Source organism: Artemia sp. Qi Xiang Cuo, chromosome 6 (assembly GCF_049724085.1).
Source record: "Artemia sp. Qi Xiang Cuo chromosome 6, ASM4972408v1, whole genome shotgun sequence".
NCBI classification, from domain to species: domain Eukaryota; kingdom Metazoa; phylum Arthropoda; class Branchiopoda; order Anostraca; family Artemiidae; genus Artemia; species Artemia sp. Qi Xiang Cuo.
In genome coordinates this window covers 78,859,848-78,882,932 of record NC_142799.1, presented here as the reverse complement: position 1 = coordinate 78,882,932, position 23,085 = coordinate 78,859,848, and the positions used below count along the sequence as shown (strand labels likewise).

Sequence of the window (23,085 nt, the reverse complement as noted above, 5' to 3'; positions counted from 1 at the left end):
TCTCTCTCTCTCTCTCTCTCTCTCTCTCTCTCTCTCTCTCTCTCTCCTTTCCCATTTCCTTCTCTATCTCTGTCTTTTCTCTGTTCCTCCCTTACACTTGTCCACAACCATCTGACTTGGCACCATATATCCCATAATGTTATTGCATGAATGACTGAAATTGGGAGAAAGAGAAACATTTTCTTGTGCAAGATTCATCAGAAGTTACTCTTCCCAATTCTTGAGAAGGAGGCAGGGAGCAAGTTAAAATACAGAGAAATCTAGATATTGTATCCTCCTAAAGTTTGCACGTTTATTTGCTCTTTTTGCTACAACTTTTTTTTTTACAGAATTATTTGACATATTTCTAGCATTTTTTTAGGCTAATATAAACACAAGTAGGCCAGAGAATCGGGAAAGGTGAATATATTTCCTTTGGGAAGATAGATGTCATATGCATATAACTCTAACACTTTACTTGGAAGGAGTTCCTTTAAATCAATCTTAAGAGGAATATTCTGAGGTTCCACGTGATAGTAGAAATTCGTCCTTTGCCCAAAACAAATGTTCAACAAGACATTTTATGGAGTTCACAACTTAACGACGATCTTTTAGTCAAAGATTCTCCCAAAATCGAAATTTACTGATTATAATTTTCAGGGCCCAGCTCATTTCTCCAGTAAAACATCCGCCACGGAAATATCTCCCCCCCCTTGGAGAAGATTCTCCTACATTTAAATTGAGCAGCTACAGTGAAAGTGTGACAAATAAAAATAATGAAGATAAAAGAGAATTTTGGAATAACCTACAATTTGGAATAATTTGGAATAATGGAATAATTCCAAATTTAGGAAGAATATGTGGCACAACACATTGGAACTTAACTACGAGTGTTAACTTCTGAAAATAATTTTAAACCGGTCATTCAGTTCATTCAGATATATGAAGCAAAACTAATTATCAAGCTTTTTTGTTTTTTTTGTATCGTATTTTGTTCTTAGTCTTCTGTATTACAGGGTCATCTTGAGGATCGGTGCCCTTCGAGAAAATTATAGCAACACAGCGTTACAATGGTTCTTGATTAGTGGATAATTCTTCTGGGCTTCATTTGTTTTGGTGGGCTTTTTTGGACTGAAAAACCTCTTTTTGGCTATGTTGTCTATTATGAATTTCCTTTCCGGTGTCCAAAATTCTCTAAAAGAGAATTTTGGAATAATCTACAATTTGGAATAATTTGGAATAATAGAATAATTCCAAATTTAGGAAGAATATGTGGTGTAGAATATTCTATAGTATTTTTACATTTTAATTTTTTGGGGAGTTGAGTTATCATAGCGGGGTAAGATAAAGGTTAGCACTGGGACTGTGGAAAAAGTTTGTTAAAATTAATATTTGAAAAGAACATAAAATGAGGAATCTAATGACACTACTTTTATTTTATTAGCATGCCTGCTTTAGATGAAGTCACCCATGGCGAATTTGCTGATTGGGGTTGAGTTTAATGGGGTTAAATGGGGGGTTGCCTATATTTCGCAACATAGGTAGAATATTCCAAAATTCCTTATTTTTTCATTATTTTTATTTGCCATGCTTTCTCTGTGGCTGTTCAATTTAAATGGAGGGGGATGATTATCCGGGGGCAAATTTTTCGCGGGGGTAGGGAATTCTCTGCGAAGGTAATTTTCCGGGGGAAATTCTTTGCGGGGTCGAATTTTCCCTGGTAAATGTTTTCGCGGGGTTGAGTTTTCCCGGGAATATATTTTCCGGAGGGGGGGGGATCATCCTAGCAACGTAGCCCAATTTGTGTTATCTTCTGAATGTCGCGTTCGGAACAGAAGGCCTTATATATTGGGACTACAATTTATTAATTCACAGCATATTTATCATCATTGACAAGAAACAGCACGGATAAATATTCTATAAACAATGTTTAGTTTTTTCCTTCACTGAAAACTGTAGACAACAACTGAATGCTATTGAACCCTGAAGAACATATTTTTGGAACAAAGCAGTCATGAATTCTAAAGCAAATTGAAAAAAAAAAAAAAAAAAAAAAAAAAAAAAAAAAAATTTAAACGTCGACCTACAGCAAAACCGTGGAAGTGCAAACACTGTCTATAAATGTAAAAACTACTTGGATGTATCTATGAGTCATTAGGGAATTAAACTGGATCGTTCATTTATCCTCCATCCTCAATAATGCTAAAACAAAAGAAAAAAAGAAAAAAGTAAATGAAAAGCTACCTAGGTGCATTCCTTCAACAACAGTGGTAAGTCCACTCCGTCGGACCTTACCCGATGTTTTACTCCACTGCATATTAGGCATTATGTTATTTCCGGGCCCGGGCATTTGAACCGGACCAGAGGTTGGTGGAGTATGCTGTCGCTTCATACGCTTTTCAACCTCATGCACTAGCTCAGGACTAATTACTACAAGCAGGAAGGAAAAATAAGGACAAAAATTAGCACAACAGAAACAAAAATTAGCACAAAGGGATGCAAAATTAAACAAAAGCGAAACAGGCACGAATACTTTTACTTGGTGAAAGTTTTAAATTATTCATCCAGTCAAGACATTTATTAGTTTTAGAATTGTAGGCTACTAGAACTGTCTGTTTTACTAAGAAACGATCATTCCAGTTTTTCCCCACTTTCTACGTTTTAACTTTATTTAACCAAAAAGAAATAGGTAAACTTTTCTTGTTTTAGTAAGGAAGGATTCCTTCACTGTTTAAGCATGTTAAGGAATGTTGAAAACATGCTGCAGTAGCAAATTCTGGTGTTAATCCACGAAAATGGGGGAGGTGGGAGGGGTTCAACTCTTCCAATGAAAATCCCAAAAAACGCTAATTTCCAATGAAAATTCCCCACAAAAGTATCTTAAAAAATATAAAGGGGTACATGCCCCTTCCTAATTAACGCCACTGTGGACAGGGGAGGAATCATTAAAACAAGAAAAGTTTACCTATCCCTCTTAGTTAATTAAAGTTAACATCATTCATGATGCACATGAAAGTACAAAAAAAGTTAGCTTAAAGAGCGAGGTAATGACTAGGAGGTGAACCCTATCATATACGTAATAATTTCTGTTCGTTTTAAGTTTTGATGTTGCTCCTTACTTTCAATTGAAAAAATTGCCTTTTTTTTATCTAATTTTTGATCGTTTTTCATAAATAATGCTGGGAAATCCGGCCCCCTTTCATAGCAATATTCCTTCCCCAATGAACACGTTCTCCTTAGAAAAATCCTACAAAACTTAGAAAGTGAAGAATAAAGTGAAAGGGGGTTTCTTAATAAAACAGACCTCGAATAAGTTGATGCTAATCCTCGATGTTGATTGAAAGATGGTGATTAACTGAGATTTATTGATAGCTGAACAGAGATGGGGATATTGGTATTCGTATAAGCAGTCATAACTGATCATGTTTTTTTTTTGTACGTCTTCACAGTTAGCGGGTTATTTTAATTCCCAGATATTCAATTCAGTTTCATTAAAGATTTGCCTAGTAACCTTTCTTTCTGGAAGCGGTAATTTAAAAATTTTTTAAAAAAGATCAACTAAATTTCAACAGCCTTGAAAAATAGAATTGTAAGCATATTTGCGAACGGCAGAAATTTTAGAGGCCAGAAAAGTTTTTTTTTTGGGGAGAAAGCAGCCCAAAAAAAAATTTATTGGGTGTCCAGCCAATAAAAATTGAAATTTGCCAAGTTTTCCATTGAGGCAAGATCTTTTTACTTATCTTATTTACTTATTATCACTTTTACTTTATACTTTTTTTTACTTTACATTTTCTTTGCTATGTTTTGCTTTTTTTACTATATTTACTTTATATTTTTTTACTTATTATCACTTATGAGCACAAACCATATTATAGTGGTACATATATCTGCAAACAGAGGGAAGGGGGACCCATACAAGATTGGTCCAAAGGACTGGTTCGGAATCTCGGAAAGGGACGTAACAGTCAAAGGTATCAGAAATTCAAATGTTTTTAACCTTTATATCGATAAGTTTTGTGTACCTTCTTCTTTGTTTTGTCTAAGGTGAACTTTATAATATCCATCCAGTCAAAGGAATCATAAATTTAAATGTATATTATCCTACAGATCTTTAATCATTATTTGCCTCTTTTTTTTTTTAATTTGGTTTTCTAAGGTGAATCTTAAATAACGATTTAACATAATCTACTTGTTTTTGTGGTTTTGATTAATCGTTTTTTTTTCGAACTAGGACAAAATTCAAATTTGACTAAATGATTTCTATACTGTTTACAAAGTTGGTCAAAATCTACGATGAAGAAGAAGAATTTGATTGATTTGTATAAGGACAAAGCATTACGGAAAAAATTCTTGAAAGGTAATAGTGCTCTTTTTTTGTAACGTAAATAAACTTAATAGCCACACTATATAACTTACGGACAACATATATTAAAATTCCCCCATCATCCAAAAGAAGAGCTTCTTGTGCGCTAAGATTAAAATGTATTTATTTTTCTTTTTTTTTACTATCCCTTTCGAAGTAGAGTAAGGGCTGTATGAGTTTCAAGATAAACTTTGACCTTTTATGGTCTTCAGTGAATCTACTAACGACTCATCTTGAACCCTAAAATTGTAACCTGTATTTTCTCCCTGTATTTTCACAAATATGACCATGTCAGCTTTTGAAAAGGTAATTCAATAACAAATCTGCTTTAATTTGCCATCTAATGCCTTTTTTAATTCAATAATTAGATTAATAAGCATGTTGAGTAAATCTGGCAGCATATTATCAAGTCTATACATTTTATTAAGTTTTTAAGATTTAATTATATTATTAACTATTAATTATTAATTATATATTAACTATTAATTATATCCCCTATCCTTCATTATATCTCCGATTCAGCACTTAAGCAACTTAACAACGCTCTTAAGTTGAAACAATTTAACAACACTAAACAAAATTATGAGGAAGTCAAATTTAATACAACGCTTTTAGTTAGGTAACATAATATAAATAAGCTAAAAAATTATTTCAAATAAAATTTACATTTAACGTTACAAATAATACATATAATAATACAAATAATTTAGTGCTAATCCAATAACACATTAAAGTAAAAGTTTTCTTGCCATAAAACTGAAATAATAATTAGAAGCAAACAAAATGTTAACTTAAAAAAAGGAGGACAACACAGACAACTTATAGTCATTCAGTCATTCAACCGTATAGTCATTATAGTCATTCAGTCACGTATAGTCATTCAACCAATACGACGTTGCCTAATATATTTTGGCTGTGGTAAATCAAAAGGCGTAAGGCTTACAACACAAATTAAAAAATACTTTCCGAACCACGAATACTTTTTACATCTTCTCCCAGATAGCACCAGAAACTTGATTAGTGGTGCTATCAAGCACCACTTTAATAAACCACTTATCAAGCACCATTCAAAACCGGTTCTATCTCCCAGATAGCACCAGAAACTTGATTAGTGGTGCTATCAAGCACCAATTATCAAGTACCATTAAAAACTCGGTTCTATCTCCCAGATAGCACCAGAAACTTGCCGCAATCATTTTCTCCTAATCATGGCAACTCTTCGAAAAATCGATAAAGTATTAATAGCATGCTCACATATGTTTTTCTTCGTTGCAAAAATTAACAAGAAGCCGAATTAATCAAAATAAATAAAAAAAGCACTTCGACAAATAAAATAAAGGCCTTAAATTCATAGTTATTACAAAAGAATGCTTGAAATCATCGTTCAGTTGCAATCAGTGGCGGATCCAGGATCTTTTTAGGGGGGGGGCAGATAGGTTGATCCGATAAACTTGCGTTAGGAGCAAGTTTAGTTAACGCAAACTTGCGTTAAATAAGTAAATTACACTAATTTGAACTATGTTGGAGCGCGCCCACCTCACCCCCCCCCCTTGGATCTACCACTGGTTGCAAATAAAATAGAATATTTACCACTTAAAATCAAGTCATTTTATTAGCTAATTCACGCAGTAATTGGTAATAAACGACGACCTAGGCTTCGTAATGTAATGATCGTTAATCACCACTGGATACCACGCTAACAGGTTACCATATGATTGGCACTAACAAGTAATTGGCAGCCCGACCTATGTATTCGATAGATAAAAAATACTGCTTGTTGGAAGATAAACTAATGAAACTGTACACTAATCATTTCATAAAGGTTGATAGATCTCGTATTGAAATCAATGCATGAGATCAACACCACCCACCCCCCCCCCAAAAAAAAATACAAAAGCAATAACTTTGTAATTTTAAAGTACTAGGGACATTAAAAATGGAAGGTAATTGTTTGAATAGGTGAAGGGAAAATTTACACAACCATATATATAATTTAAAAATCAGGAAAGGCCGAAATACAATTTCAATGTAAAATCATTGATTTTACCTCCATATGCAGTAATGCAGATTTCTTGGTGCCAGCGGGTAGCGGGTAGGGTAGCAAATTAAAAAAAAACTATAATGAAACATTGTAATATGGAGAAAAAAACAGTACATTGATAAAAAACAATGCCCAATTTAAGTAATTAGACTTGCTTATTTATTTTTACAGTTCAATACGGCAACACCGCCGAATATAAGCTACTGCCTTAAATACTTCATAATTTAGAAACAGCCAAACAAACCTTGGAGATTCGTAGTTTTCAGGTATAGATATATAAGATGGGTCCAGAGGCAGAAAAATGTTTTAATTTTGATGTCTTAAAATTTTGAATTTAAATTTAAATTATAAATGTTAAAATTTTTAAATAAAATTTTTAATCTAAAAGATAAGCTAAAAGCATAGGGTACCTATTAGCTTAAGAAAACGTAGCTGCCTTTGGAAATCAGCGGAAGGTTAATATTTAAGCTTCCAGGCACAAAAAGCGTTATCAAACTTGGCTAATTAGTTTTACTTATTTATCTTCACAATTCAGTGTGGCAACACTGACGAAAATGTCGTACTGCTCTAAAAAAAAATTTATTTTTAAGAGCCAAAAGAAAAATCTTAGAAAACAATGTTTTCAGTTATGAATAAACATAAGATTCGTCCAGTCGGGAAACACTGCTTTTATTTTAATGTCCTTGGTTTGTGTTGTAAGTTTGTTTTGACTAAAAAATATTTTTTAGTGATTAACTAGTAATAATTTATAAATTATAATTTATATGTACATATGTATATACATAAGAAATTAGGTGTAATAAGAAATATTACAGTTTGACTAATTGGATCGTTTAACATGCCAGTATTCACTTAACCCAGGGAATAACCAAAAGCGATGAGACATGAAAAGCCGTATATATGAATGAAAAACAAATTCCATTTCAGACCAAAATCTAGGGATGCCTAAAATACATTTGTATCCTTTAAGTTGTTCAGGATATTTGAAAAAAAAACACGGTCCTTTTGGTTTTACAGAAAAAAAGCATAAATATTAATAGACATCACGTCACTAAGAATTCTACTTTTATAATTATTGTGGTAAAAACAGTCTTTATTTTGATTTGAAATTCTTAAAATTCGATTAAGCAAAATTGTTCAGGTGAAATGGTGTTGTCATAAAGACATTATACTTAACACACAACACAGCGAAATAATACTTAATACTTAACACAGCGAAAAATTTAGGATAATTAAAAAAAAAAAAAATGGGATCATTAAATTCCACGAAACACATAAAAAAAATGCCGAATCACAAAAAAATGAATATTGATTTATAAGTACTGATGCTACTAAGAATATTTAAACAAAGATAAAAACCATGATAATTAGTATTTTTTCATAAAAAAAAAAATTAGAAAACAAATAGACAAAAAGACAAGTAAAAAGCACATATTAGGCACAACCAACAAAAACTCAATTGAGTCATACCAGGTGGACGGGCTGTGACTGTTAAAAGACCAGTTCGTCGTGTACGACTATGCCGTTGAACTTGTTGTACTTCTTCTGCATTAGACATTGCCAAAGTATGTCGCTTACTATTTCCACGATTCTGCATGTACCTAGAATATTAACTTATTTTTATTGCACGTTTTGAATTTCACTTACGTGGCAACGAACACAACGAAAGGGATTTGGTAAGCCCAATGCCAAAATAATTAAATGATTACTTGCATTTTAGGAGTGATAGTACATAATTTCTTAGACAACACTGCTTTTTCATTTACAGAATTTAAGAGAAAAACACAGGCTTAATTTAATAAAACAGTGGAACAAAACAGCAGCAAATCCAACAACAAACTTTAAATAATAAAAATCCGAATATTTCGACTACACGTCCGGGAGCCTTTATCAATGGGAAAAAAGAATTGAAGTTAACGCAACGTATAAATAAAAGAAACAAAAAGGAAAACAAAAAAAAATATAAAAAAACAGCAAACAAAAAATAAAGCTAATATATTAATAACCACCAAAATACTGCAATCACTATAAAAGCCTGTTTAAGCAAACAGAAATGACAAAGTATTAGACAATTCTTTGTCATTTCTGTAGGTGCTTACTCAGGCTTTTATAGTGATTAATTAAAAAAACTTTTTCCATCAAATAAGTTTTTCAAGGAAAAGGAAAGAACTCCATTAAACCAAAAATGAGCAAAAATAGAATCAAATTATCTACCAAGCATAAAACTTAGTAAAAAATACAAATGAATATGCATTGTCAGTTTAATACACATATGCTCAGATTTATTAATTTTTAGTGTTTAATTTTAATTTAATTAATCTTTATTTTTATTATTTTTTATTATTTAATCTTTATTAATAATTTTTATTTATTAAAATTGTAAAAGTGAAACACTAAATTTTTTCAGTAAAGAGCAAATTATGTTCTGGTCTTGAGAAGGCATAGGGGGTTGTGAGCCCTAATCATGTGAATTTCTGTTCGTCTAAAGTTTGACTCGGTTATTCATTGTAATTTCTGTTCGTTTTGGGTTTCATTTATTTATTGATGCTGATTTGTGGTAGTTTTACGCTTCGTAGATTATTTGATTCTATTTTTGCTCATTTTTGGTTTAATGGAGTTCTTTACTTTTCCTTGAAAAACTTATTTTGTTGACAAAGTTTTTTTTAAATTGATTTCCGTTCTTTTTATATTGACATAGTCTTTTTCAGGAAAACAGGATTGGAAAGCTGATTACCTTCCAATCACTTTTGACTCATAAGAAGGGCACTAGAACTTTTAATTTCCAATCCAATTACCCCCTTAAAAATATCGGTGATATTACTAGTTATGATAGAGCAGCGCTGCCTATTATCCTAACTATACATAACTTTAACATAACTTTAATACAGGCATGCATATAATTTTTTCGTTTAACTGAAACTCCCCCTAAACGTTCCCTAAAAGTTTCAACCTATTGCCCTTAGCGTCATTAGTTACAGTAACCGCAGAACCGTATTAAAAGTATACACAGTGTCTTCTAGCTAGTTCGAAATCAGCCACAACTTACCCTGAAAGGTCTAACTTGATAATGTAAGCCGTTATTGTGGTATTGCTTTGTCACCCTTTTGACAATCAATATGATGATGGTTCATTTTGATCTAGTTCAATATCTGCCTAAATATTCCTTGAAAGCTTTATCTTAAAACCCTTAGCTTGTGTAGTAGCAATAGTTGTAGTGGCAGTAGTAGCAGTATGCACATATCATTTTTTTTTTCAACGTCCCCTTCAACACCCGATGTTCCAACTTGATACACAAATCAACTCTTAAGATACGCACTTTGACAGTCTAAGTGCACATAATGTCTTTTGTTGGTTCGAATTTGCCATCAATATTCTCTCAAATTTTACCTTCATAGACGTAGCCTTAATAGTACTTCTATCACAGTAGTTGTGGTGGTAGTAGGAGAAGTAGTTGCAGTGTTAGTGTTGTATCAGTGGCCGCAGTGGCAATAGTAGCAGCAGTATTAATATAGATATCATCATGTGCATATTGCATTTCGGTGAGTTGAACATCCCTGTCATGATGCCTCAGAAGCTTCACCTTGACACAATAAGCCGTCCAAAAAATATTGCTAAGTGCGCTTTTGACCCCCCTTTGACATTCTTTTTATTTTAATGCTCAAAGCCTTACAAGTTGTTGCAATTGAAGTAGTAGTCGGAGTAGTTTAGTAGCAGTAAAAGTAGCAGTATTAGTAGTGACATGCAAATATTACCTTTTTGTCAATTGATCTTCCCCTTTCAGTATTCTCTGAAAGTTCCAACTTAATACCCGAATCCATTCTTGAGATACGCCCTTTTGACAATCTGAATGCACATAGTGTCTTTTGATTTAGTTTAAACTCCTCCTCAATATTCTGTAAAATTTTCAACTTCATACGCTTAGTATTTATCACAGTTTATATAATTATCCAGTATGATCATTCCCTATCTCACCCATTATAAAAACCCGGACGGAGATGCGAGTGCTCCAGAGAACGTTTTTGCAGATAGAAACATTATCGGCATCAGATCTTTTCACGGGTAGACAAGTCAGACGCGAAACAATCAGAAACAAGTGGAAACCCGCTATTACGAATAATGCACTTTGTAACCATTTCTCATTGATAGACGCAAACACACTGATCCATAAGTGAAGAAAGAAGTGGGAGGAGCTTTTTGTTCGCACCGAGAACGAAGACCAGAAATGATCTGCGATAAGCTTACTGGATAATTATATAAACTGTGGTATTTATACTAAGATACTAGCATTTATACTAGTATCATAGTAGTAGTGGTAGTAGTAGGAACAGTAATAGCAGTAATAGTGTATTATTATTAGTTGTAGTTACAGTAGTAGCAGCAGTATTAATAGTAGTAGTAGCAGGTTCATTTCGTCTTTTGGTCAACTGAATATCTCACTCATGATACCTCTGAAGTTTCCTCTTGATACGATAATCCACTCTAAAAATATTGCTGATACGCCCGTTTCATCAATCTTTATGTACATAATATGCTTTGATCTAGTTCAACGTTTCCCATAAACGCTTCCGCGGATGTTTATTTCAATATCATCAGCCTTAATAGTACCCACTACAGAAGAAGTAGTTTTAGTGATAGTAGTGGTAGTAGTAGTTGTGGTAGCAGTAGAAACAGCGGTAGTTGTAGTAGTAGTAGCGTGTAAATATTGCCTTTTTGGTCAATTCATCATCTCCCTTATCATTTCCCAAAAGTTCCAAATTAATATACTCAGTCATTCCTGATTCACGTTCTTTTGACAACCAATATACACATAACATGTTTTGATTTAGTTCAATATCATAGGTAGCGCAATTGCGCTGCCTAAGTAAAGAACGATGTTGGCACAATGTATTATTTATTTTTTTTCTTCCATACCAGGGCACTTCGTATCGAAGGAGTTGTCGTAGCAACTACGAAAAGGGCTCATTCAATTAAAAATTGGAGTGGCTAGTACCCTTTTTAATATTCGAAAGTGATTGGAAGGCAACTAGCACCCCCGCCCACGCCCATCATTCCCCCAAACCCATCCAATCAAAATTTTGAGATAGCCTTTTTGTTCAGCGTAGTTGATTTCCAGATAGAAAATATGTTTTTAAGGAGGACATTCCCCCACAAGCCTCAGGGCAAGGGTTTTCAGTTATGCCCAGGGGGCATATAAGAACGATGTTGGCACAATGTATTATTTTTTTTTCCTTTAGAGCAGGGCACTTCGTATCGAAGAGGTTGTCGTAGAAACTTCGAAAAGGGCGCATTCAATTGGAAATTGGAGTGGCTTGTGCCCTTTTTAATAGTCGAAAGTAATTGGAAGGCAACTAACACCCCTTACACAACCACCATTTTCCGAAACACATCCAATCAAAATTTTGAGACATCCATTTTGTTGAGCGTAGTTGATTTCCACATAGAAATTAAGTTTTTGATGAGAAAACTCCCCAACAGCCTTCAGGGCAAGGGTTGTAAGTTATGCCCTGGGGCCATATAAGATTTTATAGAAGGTTTTGTCGTAGAAACTTCAAAAAAGGCTATTTCGATTGGAAATTTAAGTGGCTAGCGCTCTTTTTATTAGTCGAAAGTGACTGGAGGGCAATTAACCCCCCTCTCACGCCCACCTTTTCCCCAAACACATCCAATCAAAATTTTCAGATAGCCATTTTATTCAACGTAGTTGAAAGTTCTGGAAATTAGGTCTTTAAGGATGACAACCCCTCCCCCCCCCACACACACAGCCCTCAGGTCAAGGGTTTTAAGTTAGGCCCTGGGGGCAAATAAGGTTTTTATTGAAGGCGTTGTCATAGGAACTTCAAAAGGGCTCATTCAATTGGAAATTGAAAGGGCTAGTACCTTTTTTAATAGTTGAAAGTGATTGGACAGCGACTAACGCCCCTCTCACGCCCATCATTTTCCCAAACACATCCAATCAAGATTTTGAAATTTCCATTTTTTCAACGTAGTTGAAAGTTCTGGAAATTAGGTCTTTTAGGATAATAACCCCCTCAGAGCCCTCAGGGCAAGGGTTGTAAGTTATATCCGGGGGGAAATAAGGTTTATATAGAAAGTTGTTGTAGAAATCATAGGCAGCGCAATAGCGCTGCCTAAGTAAAGAACGATGTTGGCACAATGTATTATTATTTTTTTGTTTTTGTCTTTTTTTCCATACCACGGCACCTCGTATCGAAGGAGTTATCGTAGAAACTTCGAAAAGGGCTCATTCAATTGGAAATTGGAGTGGCTTGCGCCCTTATCAATAGTCGAAAGTGATAGGAGGGCAACCATCCCCCCCCACGCCCACCCTTTCTCCAAACACATCCAATCAAAATTTTGAGACAGCCATTTTGTTCAGCGTAATTGATTTCCAGATAGAAAATATGTTTTTGAGGAGGTCACTCCCCCACAAATCTCAGAGCGAGGGTTTTAAGTTTTGCCCCGGGGGATATAAGAACGATGCTGGCACAATGTATTTTTTATTATATTTTTTTCCTCTAGAGCAGGGCACTTCGTATCGAAGAATTTGTCGTAGAAGCACTTCGAAAAGGGCTCATTCAATTGGAAATTGGAGTGGCTTGTGCCCTTTTAAATAGTCGAAAGTGCTTGGAAGGCATATAACACCTCTTCCCCGCCCACCATCTCCTGAAACACATCCAATCAAAATTTTGAGATAGCCATTTTGTTCAGCGTAGTTGATTTCCAGATAGAAAATATGTTTTGAGGTCACTCCCCCACAATACTCAGGACAAGGGTTTTAAGTTATGCTCTGGGGGCATATAAGAACGATGTTGGCACAATGTATTATTTATTATTTTTTCCTTTAGACCAGGGCACTTCATATCGAAGAAGTTGTCGTAAAAAATTCGAAAAGAACTCATTCAATTGGAAATCGGAGTGGCTTGTGCCCTTTTTAATAGTCGAAAGTGATTGGAAGGCAACTAACAGCCCTTCCACGCCCACTATTTCCCGAAACCCATCCAATCAAAATTTTGAGATAGCCATTTTGATTTCCAGATAGAAATTATGTTTTTGAGGAGGACACTTCCCCCCACCCCTCAGGGCAAGGGTTGCGAGTTATGCCCTGAGGGCATATAAGGTTTTTATAGAAGGCGTTGTCGTAGAAACTTCGAAAACGGCCCATTCCATTGGAAATTGAAAGGGCTAGTGCCTTTTTCAAAAGTCGAAAGGGAATGGAGAGCAACTAACCCCCCTCTCATGTCCACCTTTTCCCCAAACACATCCAATCAAAACTTTGAGATAGCCATTTTACTCAATGTAGTTTTAGGTTCTGGAAATTAGATATTTGAGGATGACAACCCTCCCCCCCCCCAGCCCTCAGGGGAAGGGTTGTAAATTATGTCCTGGGGGTATATAAGTTTTCTTATAGAAAACGTTGTCCTAGAGACTTCAAAAAAGGCTCATTTAACTGGAAATTGAAATAGTTATTGCCCTTTTGAATAGTCAAAAGTAATTGGAGGGCAACTAACACCCCTTCCACGCCCACCATTTACACAAACACATCCAATCAAAATTTTGAGATAGACATTTTGTTCCACCCAGTTTAAAGTTCAGGAAATTATACCTTTGAGCAGGACACTCCCTCCCCCCCCCACAGTCTTCAGGGCAAGAGTTATAAGTTATGCCCTGGGGGCATAAAGTTTTTATTTAAATCTTTGTCGTAGAAACTTGAAAAAGGGCTCATTCAATTAGAAATTCAAAGGGCTAGTGCCCTTTTTAATAGTCGAAAGTGTTTTGAGGGCAACTAACACCCCTCTCACACCCACACTTTTCCAAAACACATCCAATCAAAATTTTTAGATAACCATTTTATTCAACGTAGTTGACAGTTTTGGACATTTGATCTTTAAGGATGACAACCCCCCACAGCCCTCAGGGCAAGTGTTTTAAGTTATGCCCTGGGGGCATATAAGGTTTTTATTGAAAGCGTTGTCGTAGAAACTTCAAAGGGGCTCACTCAATTGCAAATTGAAAGGGCTGGTGTCTTTCTTAATGGTTGAAAGCGATTGGAGAGCAACTAACGCCCCTCTCAGGCCCACCATTTTCCCAAACACAGCCAATCAAAATTCTGAGATAACAATTTTGTTCAACGTAGTTGAAAGTTCTGGAAATTAGGCCTTTTAGGATGATAACCCCCTCAGAGTCCTCAGTGCAAGGGTTGTAAGTTATGCTCTGGGGGCATATAAGGTTTATATAGAAAGTTGTTGTAGAAATTTCAAAAAGGGCTCATTTTATTGGAAATGGAAGTTGCCCTTTTTAATAGTCGAAACTGAGTGGAGAGTAATTAACCCCCCTCTCACGCCCATCATTTCCCCAAAAACATTCAATCAAAGATTAGAGATAGCCATTTCGTTCAATGTAGTTGAAAGTCTGGAAATTATGTATTTAAGGATGACAAACCCCTCAGAGCCCCCAAAGCAAAGGATATAAGTTATGCCCTGGGGGCATATAAAGTTTTTTATAGATAGAGTTGTCGTAAAACTTCAAAAGGGGCTCGTTCAATTGGAAATTGAGAGGGTTAGTGCCCTTTTTAATAGTCAAAAGTGATTGGAGGGTAACTAACCCCCCTACCACGCCCACCATTCCTCCAAACACATCCAATAAAAATTTTTAGATAGCCATTTTGTTCAACGTAGTAGAAAGTTCTGGAAATTAGGTCTTTTAGACTGACAACCCCCCCAGCCCTCAGGGCAAGGTGTGTAAGTTATGCCCTGGGGGCATATAAGGATTTTATTTATTGTGTTGTCGTAGAAACTTCAAAAGGGCTGATTTGATTGGAAATTAAAAGGACTAGTGCCATTTTTAACAGTTGAAAGTGATTGGAGAGCGACTAACACCCTTCTCACTCCCACCATTTCCCCAAACACATCCAGTCAAAATTTTGGGATAGCCATTGTGTTTAGCGTAGTTGAAAGTTCTGGAAATTATGTCTTAGAGGATGACAACCACCCTAACAGCCCTTAGGGTAAGGGTTGTAATTTATACCCTGGGGGCATATATAGAAAGCGTTCTCGTTTCAAAAAGGGCTCATTCGATTGGAAATCAAAAGGCCCAGCGCCCTTTTTAATAATCGAAAGTGATTGGAAGGCTTGACATTTTTATATATAGTAAAGATCGATGTGAGTATAATGTATTATTTTTTTGTTGTTGTTGTTGTTTAGACCAGGGCACTTCGTATCGAAGGAGTTGTCGTGGGAACTTCAAAAAATGCTCATTCGATTGAAAATAGAAAGGGCTGATGCCCTTTTTAATAGTTGAAAGTGATTGGAGGGCAACTATTCCCCCTCCCACGTCTAACCTCCCATTTCCCATTATGTTTAAAAACTAATTGTTGCCTTAAGATTAAATCAAATTGCACTGTGGTAATACTAATTCCCAATAAGGCATCTCAGCAGTATCCCAGGAACGACTGAGGGTATTATGTTCAAACTTTCGGGGCTACTTCTGCTCTTATAATTTAACCAAATAAAAATAGCGCAAGTGTATCCAAGCTATCAAAGAAAGTAAACAGATTTTTTTGCGAATGGTATCAAGCTTTCCATTTCAGGTCAACTAGAGGAGGTATGAAACTAGATTAAACACTACTGTATGTGTCCAGATTTTTAAAAGGGTGTATGTTGTTAAAAATTTCTGAAAATTTTTCTCCAGCATACAAATAGCAGGCCAAACTACAGTCTTAAAAAAAAAGATTTAAAGTGTTATTTTCTTTTTCCTTGAAAAGACTATGTCAATATAAAACGAACAGAAATTAATTAAAAAAAACTTTTTCTACAAAATAAATTTTTCAAAGAAAAGTAAAGAACTCAATTAAACAAAAAATAGGCAAAAATAAAATCAAATAATCTACCAAGCGTGAAACTACCACAAATCCGCATCGATAAATAAATGAAACCCAAAACGAACAGAAATTACAATAAATAACCGAGTCAAACTCAAAACGAGCATAAATTAACATAAGTTGGGCTAAAAAACCCCCATGCCTTCCCAAGGCCAGAACAAAATTTGCACTTTACTGAAAAAAAATACAAATGAATGTGCATTGTCAGTTTAATATACATATACTGATATTTAGTAATCAACAATTTTAATGGTATTTGATTTATTAAAGTTATAAAAGTAAACGCAGTTATATTCTTTTCAGTAAAGTGCAAATTTTGCCCCCGGGGCATAACTTACAACACTTGCCCCCAGGTTCCGGGGTTTGTTTTAACCCCAAAACCATTGTTAAACGATCTTTGGATTATTTGGATTTTGAACTTTGGGGGGGGGGGTAGAAGCCCACCAATCACGCTGAATCTTAAAAAGGGCACTAGAACTTCTGATTACCGATCCAATGAACCACCATCGAAGTGTATATGTTCACACTTTCTATACAAACCTTATATACCCCCAGGACATAAGTTACAATCCTTGCCCTGAGGGCTGTGGGGGAGGTGTCATCCTCAAAAGACATAATTTCTGGATTTTTAACTACGTTAAACAAATCGCCATCTCAAAATTTTGATTAGATTTTCTTGAGGAGATGGTGCGCGTGAGAGGGGGGCTAGCTGCCCTCCAATCACTTTAGACTATTGAAAGGGCAGTAGCCCTTTCAACTTCCAACCGAATGAGCCCTTTCTGAAGTTTCTACGATAACTCCGTCAATAGGAAATGCACTGGTCTATTTATATATATATATATATATATATATATATATATATATATATATATATATATATATATATATATATATATATATATATATATATTTTTATATATATATATATATATATATATATATATATATATATATATATATATATATATATATATATATATATATATATATATATATATATATATATATATATATATATATATATATATATATATATATATATATATATATATATATATATATATATATATATATATATATATATATATATATATATATATATATATATATATATATATATATATATATATATATATATATATATAATATTTTGACGACACCGTCCTTTATTTAGGATTGCAGTATCTTGGAGGTTATTAATATGTGAGTTTTTTTGTGTGTGTTTCTTTGTTTTTGTTGGTCTTTTTCTTTATATGTCGCGTTTAATTTAAATTAACTTCATTTTTTTTTTTCGTTGATAACGGCTGCGGACAGCGCTGAATAATCGACGATGAATAATCTTATAAAATTATTTTAATCCTAATAGAAAGAAAATAGAAAGAAACTACCGTAAGAGGCTACATATAACCACCCTTGATTCGAACTTCATGGCCAAATTTCACGTTTCACCGAGTCCCAGACTTGGTGGCGAATGTAACCTTTTTTAATTTCACAGGAGAGGGGAAATCGGGTTTTGAGCTTCCCAAGGACTTGAGTGAGAAAAATTTGTTAAACCTATAAAAATCTCAACGATTTTGCTTTGGCTGAAAAAAAAATCAAAAAAATCAAGGGTTATTGATAAATTTATATCCAAATTGTTCCAGGTCTACCCTACTGCCTATTAAGTAAACATACCTTTTCATACGAAAGTCAGCAAAGATCCACTAAGTGACTTTTTTTCTATTTTATGTTGAATTTTGTTGTTGAACGACAGATATAAGTGTCAATCAATCAATCAACCTTTTATTTTTAAATAACTGAACAAACGAAACAATTAACATGAACTTTCGACTCAAAGCAATGCTTGTACGAGTCACACCCGATATTGGTAAACAAATTTATATCACACTATGAAATGAAAATAGAAGAGCTGATAACATAACAGAGGGATAAAGAATTAGAAAGGAAAAAATTGAGACGAGGTGGAGTCAAAGAAGGAGAGTGACAGGATAAGATACAAACGAAAACTTGAGACATTAACTCATGCAGTATCCAATACTGTGTAAGAGAGGTATCGTTTTTGGAGTGTGCCAAATGATTTTATGGATTTAATAGATTCATTAACTGAGTTCCATACAGAAATACTTCTATAAACTGCAGAGTGCAGGGACCTTGTAAGCCTTCTTCTCGGTAGCATAAAATTGTACTTGTTGCAGCGGAGAGCTCTTCTTCGACGAGTTGTGCTACAAAGTTCGAAGTACCTGGAAAGACCTTGAGCAATTCTATTCGATATTGGCGAGTGTGTTAAACGCAGATTACCTACGTTGATTATCTCTGTTATATCTATTGTTCCAGTGTTTCTGTATAGGTCTGTTGAGGGGTATAGCCTGGGGAGGATATATGTGGCCTTGACTGCACGGTTTTGTGATCTCTTTAATGATTTTAGATGAGATTTGAATGTATTGCCCCAGACAGAACAGCAGTAGTTCAAGTAGAGGAAGACAAAGCATTATAAAGCATTTTCATCATGTCAGCACTTAGAAGCAGGCTAGCTCTATGTAACATTGATGTTTGTCGTGAGACTGTTGAAGACAGCTGGGATATGTGATGTTATATGTGATGTTTGAACGAAAGAGAGGAATCTACAAATACGCCAAGGAACTTTGTGACTGTGGTCTGAGGAATGAGATTTCCATTGATTGACAGTGCTACATTGTGAGACAATGAGGAGTTTGAAGGAGCAGAACTGAAGACTATGATGCAGATTTTTGTAGCATTTACCTGCAGTTTGTTACTAGAAGACGAGCCAGATATTTCGTCAAGAGTTTTTGGGCCTTTTTTGCAGCAGACTCGGATGATTCAGCAGCAATGAAGAAATTTGAGTCATCAGCGAATAGACATGTTGTGAGGTCATTGATATACAAAATAAACAAGAGCGGTCCAAGTACCGACCTTTCAGGTACGCCAGATTTTACCGTTAATTCTGGTGACACACTACCCTCCACAATTACACTGCTTACGATCAGTCAGGTACGATGAAAACCACTCGTGAGCAACATCATATATTCCAAATGAATGTAATTTTGTGAGGAGGATTGAATGGCATACCGTATCGAAAGCTTTAGTGAAATCCAAAAAATCCCTAGTACCTGTTCTCCAGCATCCTGGCTAATTAATATGTATTCAACTGAATCAACTAAGGCATGCAAAGTTGAGTGATAACTTCGAAACCCGTATTGATGGGGAGAGAGTAGCTGCTTGACATCGAGGAATCTATATACTCTGTTATAAACCACTCGCTCGAGGACTTTTAATATAACCGGTAGAACTGATATGGGTCAATAATTAGAGATTTGACTCTTGTCTCCTTTTTTGTAGAGGGGAAGGACTTGGGCAGTTTTAAAAACACTAGGATAAACTCCGGTTGCTAGTGAAGGGTTGACCAAGTGTGTAAGTGGAGCTACAAGACATGCAGAGGCCTTCTTCAAGATTAGTTGCACAGCCCAAAGGTGTCTTGGGTTTTGCCATTATGGAGCTTACTGATAATCATTAGTAATTCCTCTTTCGTACATGGTGCTAGAAAAAGACCTGATATTGTTCTACTGTGGGTTTGTTCAGGAGATGGGCCAGAAGCATGTAGAGATGTTTGATTAATGAAAAATTGATCAAAAGCATCAGCACGAGATTCGCTTGCTACTGTCTCACCACGCATATTTATTATTTCTTTAGGTATAGCCACCTTCTTCCTTTTTGACATGTTATTTCATTAACAACCTCCCATACTTTTCTCAAGTTACTCTTACATTCATTTATTCTCTCCGCATAATACCGCCTTTTTGCATTACGTACTAATCCGTTTAATGTATTTCTGTACTTTTTGTATGTCTCTCTCGCTTCAGGAGTTGTAGATTTACAAGCTTTCACTTACAGTCTATTTCTGTGTTCGGTAGACTGAACGAAATCTTTTGTCATCCAAGGAGTTTTGGGAGCACTTTTAATCCGACTTGTTAGAAGAGGAAAATACTGTTCTGTTAACTGCTTAAGCCGGCTCGTGAGTGCATTTGCTGCCATATCTGCCGAAGACGCATGAGTTACAGCAGACCAATCATTCAATTTCAGGGTTTCAGTGAAATAATCAATGTTTTTTGGGAAAAACTTCAATACGTGAAAACAAGATTAGACTGCCCTTGTTGGGACTATTGTGATGACTGGGTAGTGATCGGAAACATCAGATGTTATAATATGCAAGGTAAAAGATGTGTGAGGATTAAAGGAAAGGAATATATTGTCAATCAGTGTTGCAGTATTTCTAGCTGAACAATACCGTGTGGGAAAGAATACAGTGGGGAGAAGACCAGATGATACAGTTGTATCAAGGAACGAACGCGAGTTGGCGTCACCGTCGGTCGTCAGCAAGTTGATGTTAAAGTCACCCATAAGACATGTATTTTTACCTCGACCACATTCATTAATCTCCGACATAAGCTGCTCAACTTGCGAACAGAAAATGTCACTTGGAAATGGCAGTGGCTTATAAAAAAGGCACACGAAATCTACTGGAGATGACTTTCCAAGAATTTCAATGACTATTGAGTAGACAGATCGACGACGTTCGACCACACCATTAAAAATTGATTCCAAGTCATCGCGGCGCTTGTAAGAGATAGAATCATTTACAAATAATGTAATGCCACCGGAGCACTTTGTTACGTGCCGTGGAAGATATATGGCTTCAAAACCGGGCAAACAATATGGCGACATGTCATCTTGAGAAGACAGCTAAGTTTCAGTTAAACCAACTAAACTAAAAGGATTTTTCTTTTCAGCAGTGAATGTAAGAATATCATCCCATTTGTGTTTAATTCCTTGAACATTATGGCAGAAAAGATTAAATTTATCATTAGTAGAAATAGCAGGAAGTATTTCATAAAGATATTCTTGGAGTGTTGCATATGAGCAGGACGAGGCATTCACCCTGTTTATCACGGGATCAGTAGCTGACTCGTCATCGCATCCTGGCAGATTGAGAAATGCGGTTTTTAGCAGGGACTGTTCAGTTAAGAATGAAAAATCATTCATCGTCGAGATGAACGATGTTTTTTTATTTTCATCAATTAAACTAAATAATGATAGTGGAGGAAAATAGTAATAACAGGAGCGTTCCGGTGTTTGTAGCATTTCGTGATGATATGTGCTGATGATGACTTAGACAAAAACGTGCAACCCTCACGTGAAAAAAATCTTCTTTTTTTGTAATCTGAGAAATCCGACCGTCTATCACAACAAGAAGAGAGGCATAAGCAGGAAATAGAGCAGGAAAAGCATAAGCAGGATAAGAAGAAGAAAGAGAAAAAGAAATGAGAAAGAGAAGTAGAAAGAGAAAAAGAAATGATAGCACTAAGGTAGAAAAGCAACAATGTTACAAATTAATTACATCCATGAATATTATTATCAATACACTTTCTTAGTTTTAAAGACATCTTAGTATCAAGACATCTTTTCAAAATGATAATCTCATCCTTATTTGACACTTTACGGGCACTTGTGGGTCCGGTTTTAACCATAACATTTCCATCAGTGGTCCAGACATTTTTCAGTCCAAATTCAGTTTTCGTGTATGCAAATAACTCACGTTTAGTTTTTGTTAGGTCTTCAGAGACAGACATTCTAGACCCCTTGAGTCGCTTGCTATTTTTTAAAATCTGCTACCGAACTCTAAGATTTGAAAGTGTCACTACAGTCGGTCCTGGCAGATTTGACACTTTGCGTCCTATTCTTAGGGCAAAGACAATATCAGAGGCATCTAAAAGAATGCCCGGAAATTTCTGCGCACATAGTTCCAAAGTTTGTTTTCTACGTTCTCCTTGATAACAGTGTTCGTTGTGACATTTTCTTGGAGGCCGAAAAATATCAGTTGGTTACCTAGCGACGCTTGTGCAAGGGTCTCATTGTGATTGTCTATTGTCCCTTTAATTTCACTGACTGATGCTTTCACAGCATTAGTAGCTAGATCGATATCGGAAACGGACTTCTCAAGGGATTTTAAACGCCGGTCAAGTTCACAGAACTTGTCTTTCACCATTTTCTCAAGATCGAGCGACAGACTATTGTGAATCTCCGTTTTGCTTTTTTCGATGGTGGACTCACTCGGTTCTGTTCTCTGATTTACAGCACCCAGTTTTCTGACAGCTGTTTCAACTTCTTGGCTGATTTTTGCAGTCCAAGTCCTTTTCGATTTTGTCAGTCCACTGTTTTGTTTTAACCTTCAGTTGGAATATTTGGTTTGTCAGTATGATTAATTGTTCTTCCGTACTTTCGTTGCCTGAGAACTTCACTTCTGAATCAGAGCACATCGTTCTATCACCTGCCATTAGAATCTGTAACTTTCTTTTATCCGAACCAGACGCTTTACTTGACATTGTCTTTCAGCCGCCTAACCAATTCTTCTTCCTTCGAATCTCTCTCGGCAACTTATTGATTATGTTGTAGATAATGTCCTTAATTGGCACAAAATAATAAAATAATCTTTAATTGCCCCGTTCAAAATTATTGGGCTAGACGGTCTCAAAATTATTGGGCTAGACGGCCATCATTCAGCCATCCTTTATATTTTCCTTCAATACCTTCAGAAAATTATGTTAAAAAAAAAACGAAACCTTACTGGCAAGGGAGGCAATTAAATCCCCCCGTTTTCCAAAAGTGCCTTGCAATAAATCACGTCCGCCAGCGGTTAGTTAGCTTATCCAATAATTAGTTTGTTTATCCAATAGATTACGTCACAGTGTACTTGGCACGGAATACAGTACAGGTAAATTTTGGAACTTGCTCGGTTGAATGCTAGTTGCT

General features: G+C 35.3%; 1 protein-coding gene across 3 annotated transcripts in view; it reads right to left on the bottom strand.

The window, feature by feature from the left end:
• LOC148951632 (serine/threonine-protein kinase SIK3-like) overlaps window positions 1-23,085 on the bottom strand; it is a 202,633-nt gene that overhangs the window by 38,455 nt on the left and 141,093 nt on the right. For 2 of the 3 annotated variants that reach the window (XM_089091236.1, XM_089091238.1), the window contains exons 13-14: window positions 7,854-7,984; window positions 2,224-2,409 (exon numbers count right to left, since the gene is read on the bottom strand). In XM_089091236.1, the coding sequence (XP_088947362.1) occupies window positions 2,224-2,409; window positions 7,854-7,984 (317 nt within the window). The remainder of the gene's footprint in view (window positions 1-2,223; window positions 2,410-7,853; window positions 7,985-23,085) is intronic. The other variant, XM_089091237.1, reaches the window with a different exon arrangement.